Here is a 15,302-nt window from a genome sequence, read left to right on the forward strand (position 1 = left end):
TTACAACAAACGTAGCAATGTGAATAAGGAAATCTCCCAGCCCAATGGACTTATATGTCACTTTGAAAACAAAACAGAGTAATATAAGTAGTGAAGAAACTGCAAAGTCAATCGTAGCTATATGCAAAAATGATAAAAACAGTATTTAGCAACTTTTACCTTATGTGTTGTGTTTATACAAAGTCAGCGAGTTGGGAAATATATACAGTGCTACCAGACGACTATGAAAGTCCCTAGAACGTCGCGTTTTCAGCCGCAATCGTGATATGAAGGAAAATTAATAGTGCATTCTCTCTAATGGACGCCAAACGTTTCATCGAATCGAAGTGCAGCTTTTAAATCTTTCCTTTTTAATTGAGTTTTTGCTGTACAGTGTTGCTTTTACAAGTGATCATAAGTCAACCTTGCATGACATTACGTAAGTGTTTTTTATTGCGGTCCGTATTCTGAATTACTAACGATTGAAACGGATGTTCTAAAATGCCTAATTGCATGCCTATATAACCTGTTGTCATATTATGAAGGATATTAATGCCAAAATCTAAAGTGTTCGTTCATGTCACATCCCAAGGCGAAACATTTTAAACTTAATACATTTCGATCAAAATTGCAGACGCACTTTGTCAAAATACAAAGTTGTATGCATGAGTAAGCTGTTGTCGTATTATGAACGATTTTAATGTCAAAATTTAAAGTGGTCATATCTCATGACAATACAAAATATTCTAAAGTGAATAATATAATTTTTCATAGCTTTCATTCTAGACTATTAAGAAGTATGGAGCTCACTTGTCGTTGACTCTTATGTTTATATTGTACTTTAAAACCAGCTCCTGCAGCGAATATAGTCCATAAAACGTGAGTAGTACGGTCTGCTATTTCGAAGACTACCGATAAAACTCGTTAGGTACACGAATAATGAGGCATCTGTTTCTTACCTTACTTAACCTCGAACGCGAGAACCGCACATCGCTTAACGGTGTAGGCATTAGCTCTAGAACTGATGACAGTTTTAGAGTATCCACATTATGTATAATGACCCGTACACTGCTAAGGTCAAATGTCGCAACTATCGAGGAGGTAATCAAGAAGAACTCCGCTCTCAGATGAATCAGACTTGTTTGCATATCATCTTTGCATCAGCCGATCATTAATTACAAAATGGCACTTGTGAAATAATCGCGAATGAGCGCATTAAGTATTTGAAAGCCTGTGATGAAAAGTTTATCGATAAAACGGACGACAATGTAATCCCGAATTGCGTCATTCAGTCACAGTTATTGCACTAAAGCCTATGTATAATAGTCAAATGACATGATGTCGATCTACTTCCACATTTCGACGACAGACTAGTTGCAGCTTTAATGATTTGCATCTTGATAAAATACCAACTGATTTATCGGGTTCTCGGTGAGGGATATTTTTTAAGCCGCTGCGTAACGATCTTCATCTGAAACACAGATTTTTTTTTCAATAAAGGTAACTTTATCTATAAGCGTAAGTAACAGCCGTGAAGTATACCATGGAAAACCTAACAGTCTGGAAATCCAGCTGTGTATACACGTCATGGATATTTATTGTATGGAGAACAAGAGACGGGTAATATGAAAACCTACGAAATGATGCTAGATCTTTACAGCACTTGCTATTCAGAAGCTGTACTTTACACAAATGTCACAAACCTGCTGCTTCAGTTGTGCTTTCTCGGCTTTCGAGTGTAAAATTATACAGGCAAGACGCTTACGTTGGAAAATGGTCTATTTCTTGAGAAAGAAAGTGTGATCTTAAATACAAATTTACCCCTAAAGGTTTTGCAAAAGCTATCAAGAAGCGCTCTAGAAGTCTTCAGAAGGGCGATGGTTTAATTATTAAACGCATCGACAACGCTTCGAGCGTTTCCTTTCACGCATGTCATGAAATCAATTATCACTGACAGCACATCTATATGCAGAATGTGTTTGTCTCACCGTTCTGGTATTCTAAGGTTATATGCTGTTAGTGGGCTACACGTGCAATGATTGGCAGAATATTCATCACTGAATATTGTTCGCGAAATTTAGAGTAACGTTTTCACTATCAGGTGGCCAAGATGAAGTCCGAAAGTTATATTGCATAAAAAATGTCTTTAATGGAAATTCATATAGTTGGCAGATTTTCAGAATCAATTCGCTATGCCGCAATGAATTCAACAAAGCAGTCAGTATTTGCATTAGTGAAGACCAATTAAGGCAGCATTGACATTTCTATTGATGTTGACACAGTATTTAAGTCGGCATTATTTGACTGCAAGATTGGATATCATAATGATGGTGAAAGAAACAAAATATAGCAAAAAAAGCAGGGTATAGCGGATGCTACCATCCCTTTAATATAAGAATTGCTATAATTGTCTCTCTTGTTGCTATTTGACATTTGAACCGCATTTCGAATTCGATTTAAGAGAAAGTTTTTCATTGGCTTCCTCTCAGCTTACAGTCAACAAAATCTACTATTAGGGAAATTGCTTCTTTAAAGTTCCTCAAATATACTCGTCTCGGTCGATATTGAAGCTTTGGTCATTCTTGTCTTAATATCCATACACTAATATTCAAATTTGTAATGATATATGAGCCACTTTGCACAGACGTTGGTAGTTCAGTGACTCCGGATTTGATGTCGCAACGGTTGGCTAAATATTGGCATAAAGATAAACACTCAAGTGCCGATGGCTGAAGGCAAATACGCAATACTGACCAATGGTGATTGCTTTTGCTCAAAAGAACAGCTCAAAGGAAAACACTTAAGGCGCGTATGTTATTTAATGTGAAGCTTTTCATTTTACCAAACTGACTGAAATCCCTATTGCCTCCAGGTCAATTTTTCTTAACCTAATAATATGCTTGCAGGCGAGAGATTGCTCAGTATCAACCGCATTGATTCTGATAACATTATTTATCCCTTCTAATCTTACCTTTTCTTACATTGCTGGTAAACTTGAACCCTCGTTACTCTGTCGTAAAATTTAATGCTACAATTGCGTCCACAGTACTTCTATATCCATTGATTTAAAGATGTGTCAGAACTGTTCGTGAAGCAGATATTTTTGAGTTCAAGTGCTGGAGACAGAGACGGCGCTCTATTTCTTCAAACTTTATTACTACAGCTACGTTGAACCACTGCTACAATAATGTAGTGTATCGAAGGCAGGCAAAGTGACGACCAGTTCCAGTTGTGAGCCATGCGCTCTGAGTATACACATACACCGTGATGCATACCAAAGTAAAGAGATCAATTCAGGCTGTGATATAGCCATTTTCGGCGAGAAGAATAGGAGTGTCTTTGACTTTGATTGGTTAGAGATGAATGACGTCAGAAAGCATTAGAAATATGTGTGAACACAGGAAATTAGGAAGGAACTGACAAGATGGCAATCTTTCTTCATGGTCAAGGATTTCAGAAGTATCTATCTCTGCATAACATTTTAAACAAAAAACTCCACTACATGTATTGTACGCAGTTTGACTTGTAATTTATGTATGTTGTTCTGCAACAAACATTTAGTTTAAAATTCAGAATTGAAGTGACCTTTGCAAGGTATTCAAACAAATGATGGAGATTGCATTTGGAGAGCAATTCTCTCAAATTCAACTGTAAAATAGAACAAGTTTGATGAAAGGTGATTTCTGGACAGAAGAACGCATCTGTCTCCGATTCTCCGTTGACTACAGAGTTTAGATTTTAAGCATGTTCCTTCATTCAACAAGAAAGTAATCAGATAACAAAAAGGCAATCATCTACGTCGTCAACTTTCCGTTAGATGTCGCCCACGTATACAAATACACCGCATTGGTCTGTGTTGACCTTCAACATTCTGGTGATTGTGTCATCATTCCATGTCCTGATTGAAACGAGTACAGTGTGCAATAAACAGAGCCAGGCACTAAAACGACAAATACGGAAAACTTGAAAAAACGTGTTCATACCAACGCACCTATAAAATGTGATTTCACAAGCCTTTGATCGTTTTCTGATTCCGTCTTCTCTGAGCTTATATAATTATTGTCATAAATAGAATTGTTTGACAGGAATAAGGGCATTTGCTACCCCTAGGGATACTTTGGATTTAATATTTTACTTGTCGAGGGATAACCTGTTTGCTGTAACTACCCAGAGTCGAAAATCCGCAAAGTATTGATAGTATATAATGCTAACAGTAGCCGAGAGACTTTCTGTTTACTGTTTCTGTAATGTAGTTTGATTATAGTATATCAATGTTTGCTCACGGTATTGCTCGTCTTCTGAAGAATTGTATTAACATTTGCTGAAAATGCAAAGTCAATATTAGCTCACGTAGGAGAATCCGCCTTTACGTTTTGCAAAATAAAATGTGTGGGTTTTCTTGGATATGTTGCTAACACGCATATTTGCAGTGCAATACGTAGCTGGTATTCAGTGCAGTGTATTCTAAGCTCTATAAGCGAAAATATCTGTCAGATTTAAGAAATACCTTGTATTGAACCGAGTGACAAACCCAAAAAACGCAGTGATTGCACATCTTCACATTATTTTAATGGTTTTAGTAACAATCTAGCGTAATGCCTTGCCGTGTTCTCACTGAGAAATGTATTTCAGCTTGTTGCAACACTAGTAGAAGAAATTTATGAATAATTTTGAATGTCGAAATAATTTCTCGGAGTGCATCCTTACATATAGCTGCCAATTAATGCCAAGCATCATATAAAATTTTGACAATATATTCATGTTCAAAGAAATGAATATAATATTAATATGATCAACCAACCCTGGGTATTCATTCGCCGGTGCGACCCTAAAAGTTTATTTTGGAGAAGGCCCTTTCCGTGATAACAGCCTGTAAAATAATATGGGTACTGTTTAAATGGCGGTTTGAATTTGAATTTTAGCACTGTTTCTACATCAAATGGTCAGCCGTGCGAGGTAAATGTATCGACGCAGCTTAAAGTTCAATTCGTAATTAAGAAGTAGTGGGTGAAACTGAAGTACATCCTATTAAAAGGAGCAATGCAGAAAACGAGCACAGACGTCGTCCTAATGCCTTGTTACATGCACTGGCGGTGATATTTTGACAAATTTTATCTCCAGATACCGTATATGTTTATCGTCCGTAAACGTGCTAATTACTCTAATGCATTCGATTGTTCATGCGAAACAAAGGTAAGAAAGTTGCTAGACTGTGCAAAATTAACTATTTCCCACTTTGCCCGCGGATAATAAATAACGGTTGTCTCCCCTCTATGTAATAATAAATCGAACTACAGGGTACATTATCATGGCAAAAGATGAGAATTTACGATCCACTAAAAAGCATTCTTGCCGGAAGTTGATATTAATTTTTTCCATTTTGAACATGTTTTACCCTACCGTGATCTCGCCCGTTTGTACTTTGAAATCTCATTTGTTATTATCGGTGTAACGTGATCAGGTCAAGCGTGGCACGCCATGTCTAAAAATAAACCTGTCAGACGCACTTCACAAACCTGAAACTATTCGTCGCAAATGATGTAGAAACACTGAGATTGCAAGAAGAGTATATAACGCGGTTTGAAACGTGATAGATTGCCATTATGAAGTAAGAATAATGTCCAATAGTTTGATCGTGAGAAACAAGAAGTAATTAAGCTTTATGGGCGTTTGAACAAAAAGCACTTTCCTGGAATCATTGTCTTCTATATCATTTATTTACGTCAAGCAGGAAATTTTGAGTTTTTATATCATATCGGTGTTCTGTAGCAAGATCGGTGTCTTTGATCAATGTTACCAATACTTTTCCGTAAAGCATGTTTACAAAATTGGCAGTACGCTCGACAAATTTGCCACGTAATTCATCTTCTGTAGTTATTATTTGTGCAATTTTTTATATTCCTTCACAGGTATTTTGTTATTATTCACCCGTTACTGGCTAAGTCGACGATGACGCAGGCGAGGGCGCGTAAAATCATTGTGGTGGTATGGGTGATATCCATGGTCTACAGTTTCCCGCCACTTTACTTCAAAGTAAGTGTTGCCTGTTACATATACAATCTGCATTTGCGGCTCTAATGTAGTATTTTATTAAGAAAATAGTTATCGGTCAAAATGACGAACGACAGAATATGAAAGGAGTTCACGCTCACGTTATCGAACATGTGACCAGCAAATTTAAAGTATGGTTACAAAGGTTTTCAACCAATCAAAATTGAAGGAACAGTTTTCAGAAATCAAATATTTCAAGGCATGAAAACACACTGTAATTGTAAAAAGAATATTCCTAAAATACATTTACTTGTGTGAAAAAGGAGTACTGACTTCCACTTTTCGTTTTGTTGCATGTAACAGAAGCATTTCACCTGGAGTTTTCCGAATTACCCAACATACCACACGTGCCAAACGTTCTGGCCCAACGCCGTCTTTGGTAGAGCCTACTCGGTTTACCTACTGCTCGGCATGTACTTGATACCATCTGTTTGTGATGATCTACTGCTATTCGAGAATTATCTTTGAGTTGTGGATAAGCACCAAGATGTCTCGTAAAATGCAATGCCAGACTGCAGACGACGGGTACGGAAGACGGTGCTACAACAGCGTCCCCAGCGGTGTTGGCATCAACGGGAATTCGTTGGAGCAGACGACTGCGTCTTCGACCACTGAAAATTACGAACTCTTAGACAAGAAGAAACCAAAGAAGAAGAAAAAGAAGAATCCTGTTTCTGATTCCGAGAAAAATAGGAAACAGGTATAACATTAGCTGGAAAATACCTCCAACCCAGCTGTTTGTATATTTGAGGGTTACCTATTTCTCTTAACATGATGGGTTCAATTTGAGAAACATTTAAAGATGCGCGGAGTATTGCCAGTGTTTTACTCTTGGATGAAAGATGATTTCAACATTCACAAAAGTGGAACTATTTCACACTCAAATACAAATTTGTTGATCTTTAACTGCTTGCCTCTTATCCCCATAGGTCATCATGATGCTGGTACTTATAGTGGTGTTGTTTATACTATGCTGGGGACCATTGATATGGCTGGTGTTTTTACTTGAGTTCGACTTTGTTACGAGATACAGCACGAGAACAAAGTACATGGCCATCACCTTCAACTTGCTGTCTTACCTGAACAGTTGCATGAACCCGATCTGTTACGCCTTCGTCTCTCGTACCTTTCGAGAGTGTTTCTACTGGGCTTGTCGTTCGTGCTTCCGTCATATCAGCGCCGACGACCGCCACCACATGAGTCTCTCAAGCTCCGTGGGGTACTCAAAGAGCACAGTGACTTACGTCTACAACGGGAGACAATCTGATTCAATGACGGACACTTCTGCTACAAAGCCGACAACGCCCAGCATGCAGGTGTCTTCGTGTTGAATAAGACTTATTCATTTAATATTGTACAAATACATTTTAGCAATTAATTGACAAGTATTTGCGAATTGCAAATTCTGTGAATTACTGCCAATTTCAGAAATTTACAGAACTCACGCAAAGAGACTAAATCTTTGATTAACTATATAGTTTAATTTTTATCTGTATTTTTATCTGGCCAAAGTTCACATTGTTCGTACCCAACACTCCATCACGACGTGTCAGTTTAATTAAGGTTTATTGTCAGTTTAATTAAGGTTTATTGATCTTTACGGTAGAGTTTACCGCAAGGAACATTCCATTAACACTTTCCAGCTCCTTAACATGTATAAAGGGTCCTACACAACGAAGGTCACGCGGTTTGATACATTTTCGTCGTCAGCGCCATCTTATTCCTGAAGAACTGTACATAGTCAATATCCCCTAGGTTTGGTAGAAAAAAATTGTAAATACACGTGTAGATCGTGCTTTGAAATACGTTTTTCATCGTAATATTTTGAAGAAAAATGTTCAGCAAGAACGGTTTCAATGTTTAAATGATTTCTCGATGCAGTGTAGATATTTGCCGTTCTGAAACAGAGTGAAATTATTTTTGTAAGCTTATGCTATCTTGAAAATTTTGAAGATTTGGTAAAGTCTTTGTCATGTAGAAACAACCTAGATTATCGAGGAACACAAATTACTTTATAGCAAGCATATCTATGTTATACGGACCTATTATTATCCATACAGTTAAACACGTCAATATTCGTGATAAATAACCTTATTAGTGTCCGAGGGAGTAAATTTGTTATCATTTTATTGGAAGTTTTGCGATAATCTATTTGAACAATTAAAGATGTTTTATCCCAAAAAAAGAGACATCGGTCTGGAGGAGGACATTATCATGTAGACACGACGAGACAGTGTGATATTCTGTGACGTCATTAGACAGAGCTTGCAGCGATTCGAAGCAGGTACAGTGACAAAAGCTCTTAGTGTCGTCTTTTCAGCTCTGTAATAAAACACTGCATTAAACAGAGGTGTCACAACAATAGTTTTAAAGCCTTTCTACTTCCGTTCTGACTTTGAAGTAGACTTAGTCGACTGCCCCGATTTACTAGCACTTATAGCTGTACCAAAAATGTTTAAAAATTTCGTCTTCGCACGGCGCCACGTACGACCGTCTAGATACGAAAGCGTATGAACATATTTTAATTAGTGATCGAAAATGTTTATTCCAAGTGTTTGCGGACTATACGATGAAATAGCAATTTTAATCTTATTAGTGCCCCAAGCTGTTTAGAATGCGTGTCCTGTACGTTATGCGATTAAGCGTCAAAGCGGTAACGGACTTTATGTTCGTAATGGTAAAATGCAATTGTCCACCTAAGCATACGACCATTTAAGTTCTCGAGGAACGAACATTTTCGCATCCACTGTAATGACATACAGATGTGCACACCGCATGAAAATTTTGAGAAACATTGCAAATATGTATGAACATGTTTGTCCCGTACTGTCAATGAAAAAGCCTCCATGTGAAGGTTAAATTTGCTAGGACGGTAATTAATTTTCAGTGAAGATAGAATTGAATTTGTCCACGCTGACGATATATTTGAGATGTTTACGCTTCATTTCACTTCTTTTCTCGTTTTCGCACAAAGAACATCCCCTTAAAGACGTTATACTTAAAGTTAATTATCTTGTCAAGGTTGTCGATGTCTTTATGGTTATCAGAGTAGAACTATCTCTTTAAAGAGAAAATATTTTACGACTTTTCTTCGTTTGAAATGTCGCCGGGAACTGGAATCCAGGAATGCATTGAATTCTCTAAATATAATCTAATCCCGTCCTCATAACCAGTGCGATTTGAAAACATTACCGCCTCTGCTCGCTTTATTCAAGTCAATTTACCTTGCATATGAAGGTACGCATGTCAAACATGCTTATGTCGCAGAAAACATGTCCGATAAAGACAAATATGTAGCTTGTGCATGCTTTGTTGTTAAGGCTTATGCTCATTCATATGGTTTGTCTGTATGCATAATGTTTGTGTATAATATATATATATATATATATATATATATATATATATATATATATATATATATATCACAAATTACTTCAAGTACAAAGTAATGATATCTGTTGCTCAAGTTTCATGCATCCTGCAATCTTCAGACAGAAGAAGTGAAAGTAATCTTAGCTCAACACTCTCTCTCTCAACACTGAGCCATGAGAGTGTTGAGCTAAGATTCCTTCCACTTCTTCTGTCTGAAGATTGCAGGATGCATCACTACTTTGTACTTGAAGTAATGTGTGTTATTATTTGTAACGCTTTGCTTTAGCATCGAACACTGTAATTTCCGACGAGGACATCTGTATACTTCGAAATATATATATATATATATATATATATATATATATATATATATATATATATATATATATATATATATATAAAACAATAAAAAACTAACAAAATCAGCTTCAGGTGTAAGATTTTACGACTTAGTGCTGACATTCCTGTTGAAAATGGATTGCAAAATATGCATTTAATGCATGATGAGAGATGCATTACATGGTTGATGGCTAGTATCTATAACAGGAGTCCGTAAATTTTACGATGAGAGGGGCGCATGGTGAAAAATAATTTACAATGGGATATTTTTGGTTGCTCAGTTTTATGTCAATTTTCATGACTTGTCAACTTGTAATGTAAGTATTAGTCCAAGCCGCCGACTTGAAGAAAGTCGTATTTCACGGCTTTCAATACAAAGTAAATGGAAAGATGCCGAAAGACGGCAAATTTTGTTCACACAAGCCTCAAACTCGGAATAGAATGCGGCTATTTAATTCTCGTACCATCAGCCACTGATAAAGCTTTCTTGTGAGTGTGCATTATCTAAATAACTCATTAACATTTTTAAACGAAGCGATGATATCAAATATCATGATCCTACAGTTTTCCACCCACGTGTTTATTTCTATTTGAAGAGTGTATGTACTCAATCTAAAAGCCCCTCTAGGGCAGGAGAGAGTATACAAGATTCCCCTGTTTGATAATTAAGCTAAATTGGCTATTGCGCATGCTGTGACGTTTTCATTAAACGTTTGCATAGACAAAAGACCAGTAGATTGCGAACACTTGCAATTTGTAATTATGAGCTTGAGATATAACAGTTTTATCATAATTTTCTCAGAATTTACACGTCACAATTCAATTTTTTGCACTCATCTTAAAAACAAACAACTTGCAACAAATGCAGCTGAAGAGTACACAGAACGATATTTAATCATTTATTCGCCATTTGCATTCCTTTCGTTGACAATCTCTCGTGGACATTGTCTCCAAGTAGGGCACACAACACCATACTATGTAGTGCATTGAAATTTGACAATTTTGATAGGAACGAAGCCATTGCAGTGACACACCTGATGGACACAGGGCTACGCCCTCTTTATAGTAGCAATCAGTGCTAGACTGTGGGTACCTTTCATGGTTCATAAATACAAACATCATATCACTGAAGATAATTTTACCTTTTAATAAAGCTTAGCAAATGAATGTTAATGATTGAGCCATCCCTCACCGACGTCCTGCAGGTGCTAATTTTGAATTTATTTAACCCAAATGTAAATCAGGTGTGCAACCGCTCAAATTTAACAAATGAATGTTAATGATTGATCCATCCCTCACGACGCCATGCGACGCGCTAATTTTGACTCAAATGCAAATCAGATATGTTACCGCTCAAAAGTGACTGGGCCGAAAATGACCTGAATTCTCAACGACGCATCATTTCTCGATGGCCCAGGCTTTACATGTTGCACGGCCGAAGGTATAAAACAAGGTCGGTTCGATACTTGACCTATCGACCTGCCCCGTTGTGATGGAAATGTGGGAAATCAAGAAGCAGCTGTGAAGAAAACGCGAGTTATTAGTAGGCCTAGCTGTGCACTGCGGTAATGCTCAATGTTACAGTTGTATTATATATAGACCATATATCTAAAGGTCTGTACTACTATTGCGTAAATTTGGCATAAATACTGCTCATCATTCAGGATCCCAGTGCAGTAGGGTACTTTTGTAAGTGTACAATAATGACAGAAATATTAAAATTTTTTCAACAACATTCATAATCGTAAATTTATTAATAACATGGTCGGTAATTTAATGCGTGAGTTTGGCATCAATGCTGATCATTATTCAGGACTCGAGTGCTGTTGAGTACTTTTGTAAGTGTACAATAATGTCGGAAATATTCAATTTTTATATAGAATATTCATGATCATAAATTTATCACTTTTTTACACGTTTGTTATGACTGAACACGATAGGAACTAATTTGGGATAATTGGATGGTGAAGTAATGTCGGTTTAATCTGCAAACATAAGCTCATCTGCTTTTCTTTTTAAGTTACACACTTGTTTTTATGAGTAATTTGTAATATTGCAACATTAAGCTATATGGCACCTAACACTTCTGAGAAATTTGAAAAATATGGAGATCAAATTATCCCAAATTAGTTACAGTCGTGTTACTGATAACGCTTTATGACCCTGTGCATGGGCCAAGTATTTTTCAGACCCGCAATGGTGATGAAATATGAGCAAAGATGCATCAGGCACCTGTGTAAGGCTTTGGGAATCTTGACTGACTCTTGGAGCACGTTACACTCTCTCACAGCCCCTCGCCGGCGTAGCGACCTGAGTAGCCAGCTGGGGCTGTGAGAGAGTCTAGGGGCACGTAACACTATGATCGATGCTGCGACTTCGTGCCTTAATCGCATTGATGATAATCCAGTGTGACATGTACAGTGAGCACATTTAAAAAGGTACTTTTAACACTAGCAAAGTAAATGTCCTCTTCAAAGTCATATTAAAAAGGGGCAACTGACGCAACCTGGTGTTAAATTTGTCGAGTGTTATGGAACACGTGCCTTCGTACCGGCTAACATGAACAAAAGTTGACACTCCATTTCTCCGCTGAACAGACTCTCGGGCGCCGTGGAAGTTAGCCACTTTCAGCTTCTCCTGTTCAGTGGGCACATTTTCACGGCCCATTTAACTTGATTACAGGGAGTAGAGATGTTTTTAGATAACGATGATTGCGTCGAACGTTGTAATAAGATGTGCGCACAGGACAGAACAATGCGACGGTACTCTGATAAATAAGGCATAAACAGTGTCACATCTAGAAACTCCCTGCCGGCCGAGAGAACGTGACATTTAGGTCGTATCAAGAAGCATGTAGACGTAGAACAAAAAATGCTACAAAACATGACAGAACAGAGCCTAAGATTTCATTTTAGACAGAATGATTATTCGCATTTTTCACTTTCACTCTTGCATAAAGCATTTGCTTTATTTTTTCATACTCAATTTCATTTTTCCTGCATGTCGACAAATGTGATCTGTTCGACACCCTGACGTCTGCTGTATAATTTTCGAAAGATCAACTCGACGTTCAAATATACAAGCCTAGATGTAAATGGTCAGTTTTAAGGGTCACAAATTTGAACTCTATGCACAAAACAGCTTACTGTCCGAAAAAGTACACTCAATGTGGAAGTGGACTATTTTAAATTTTCATATGAATTTATTTTAGGTGAAAACAGATTTTCAATGTTTCACTGTGATCTTATTTTCACCTCATCTTGTCTGACTACATGCAAAGTATAGAAAATCAAAATTTTCACTTGGATTGTATTTTAGCGGAGGAAAAGGTCCAGCGAAAATAGCGAAAATAAATTCCGAGTGAAAAAGTATATTAAAAGGTGCAGGATTCAAACATCCAGCAAAGAAATATATCTCGACGAGCAGACGAACAACATCAGCTGTTTTTAGAGATCAGAAATCCTTGTCGTTTGACATTCTCTTGTTACAGTAACACCGACATACTATGTACCTTGACTCTTTCTCGCGATTTAAACACTCCGTACTCTAAATGCAAGTATGGAACGGTATAGTTCTGACAGAAATGGAAACCGACTTATATTCATGACATGTCAGATACAATAGGGAGCTCATGGTACGAATTTGGGAAGCAGGGGAAATGGAAGGAAATAAAATAAAAGGATGCTGTCAGCTCCTATCAAGGTCGTCAGCATGGTTTATGAATGGTCTATGTCACGTTCTGATGCACACAGAATCATCATTGTTTGGTATTTCCTAACCCTACAAATAATATACAAAATGATGTGGAAAGATCCGTTGCGTTTGAAAATGTGAAAATTTCATGAACTCACGACATGTTATAGGCATTTCACGTTTGAGAACGCAATTTATAGCGCATACTCAATGTCGGGGAGAGGGAGAGAGAGATACAGGCAGGCAGACTTGCCATGCTTAAGGAGAGACGGACAGGCAGATGGACAGACAAACAGACACATACACGGAGACAGACAGAGAAACAGATAGACACGGCCGACGCTCTTCGGCAAATGAGTTATACAGGAAGATGGTTGAACGGGCACAGAGAATGAAACATACAGAGCCATACAGAGATGTGCACTGCCAGACATCTTATTTCTACACCGCCGTTTCAAGAATCTTACACTTTAAACTGACAGATAAATTTTCCACAAATAAAAGTCATGAGGCATTCACAACTGAAGATAGCGATCTATTTCAAACTGCACCTGTTTATGAGGATGTTCACAGAGAAACAACTGATATACGCTGTAGATTAATGCCTTGAATTCGCCATCCCGACGTAAGTTTTACAGGTCTTGAGCTCTTCTTGCATCGTCACCATCTATTCAGACTAACACACACCTAAAAACACTGCTAAGCTCGTATAGATAGAGGCATTTTATTTGCACATTACATGTATCTGTGACAAAGGCACGTCTATGTACGCACAAAGTATTCCGTTTGCACTTCAAAAAGTTATTCTAAGATCTCACAGTTTGCCTCGCTCACTGTAGTAGGTTCACAAATGAAGGCTGAATCCCTGAAAAATTAGCAAAACGACGCTCGAAATGGGCGATACAACAGTGACTTCACTGTAAATACACTGTTTGAAATACGAAAATTTGAGTAAAAACGAAGGAACGCTGCATGTTTTAAATATACGACCCTTAGCAGAGCGCCATTATCATACCGTGTTAAGTTTTTGCAACCCTCAATACAAATTGCACATGGCGACACAGTGATTCAGCAATGCAGTGCAGTTTAGACAACACGTTTTGGAGTTGATTGGCATTTATCGTTTTTATTAATATTGCATATTGGCTGTAGACATTAGAACAATGACGACTTTTGCTCTCATCGATGACCTTCTACCAAGTGAACGAAAAAGTTCATTCGCGTGAAGGTGGAAATGGGTTTAAGGAAACTATATCTGATATTTTGCTTGTTTCCTGTGCTGTCTGATGAATGACATGAGCTATTTGCCGCCACCCTGTGTGATGAAAGTAAAATATTTAACCTGTCAACAAGGTTGTACATGTGTGTAAATTGAATCGTGTTTCAAGCTGTTGACAGTTGACAACAAGACAGGGCGATGAATGAAGTCACTGTGTAATACAACCGCGGCAAAGCAAGTGCATAGATAACTGATTGTAATACAAACAGAAACTACAATAGCAACAAGTACTGGAAAACCTTAAAGTATAGAAGCGGCACCTTTATTTTACTGATAAAGAGCTAATAAACCACGGGGTGCTTGGTTTAGATATGAGAAGTCTCCTTGCCAAACATAAATATAAGAAATCAACTTGGCATGGACTTCCTGAAGACAGTACCATTTAACGCCACCATGCTGAGATTTCTTACTGACAGCGACAAAGTATAGATAAACAAGGCGCAGTTAGACTATATATTAATTACTATAAGTGTTTGTATTACAATCAGTTACCTATGCACTTGCCTTGCCGCGGTAGTAAATACACATTGACTGATATCATGCGTGCAATATTCGTGTACAGGGCGGCAAGCTGCCGGAATTTCAATCA

General features: G+C 37.6%; 1 protein-coding gene across 1 annotated transcript in view; it reads left to right on the plus strand.

Moving 5' to 3' along the window:
- LOC139139168 (cholecystokinin receptor-like) overlaps positions 1-8,394 on the plus strand; it is a 34,172-nt gene extending 25,778 nt beyond the window's left edge. Inside the window, exons 2-4 of the mRNA XM_070707976.1 lie at positions 5,889-6,012; positions 6,334-6,730; positions 6,960-8,394. Of these exons, the coding sequence (XP_070564077.1) occupies positions 5,889-6,012; positions 6,334-6,498 (289 nt within the window). The 3' untranslated portion in view covers positions 6,499-6,730; positions 6,960-8,394. The remainder of the gene's footprint in view (positions 1-5,888; positions 6,013-6,333; positions 6,731-6,959) is intronic.
- The last annotated feature ends 6,908 nt before the right edge of the window (positions 8,395-15,302 follow it).

The sequence above is a fragment of the Ptychodera flava genome, chromosome 8 (assembly GCF_041260155.1).
Source record: "Ptychodera flava strain L36383 chromosome 8, AS_Pfla_20210202, whole genome shotgun sequence".
Lineage (NCBI taxonomy): Eukaryota > Metazoa > Hemichordata > Enteropneusta > Ptychoderidae > Ptychodera > Ptychodera flava.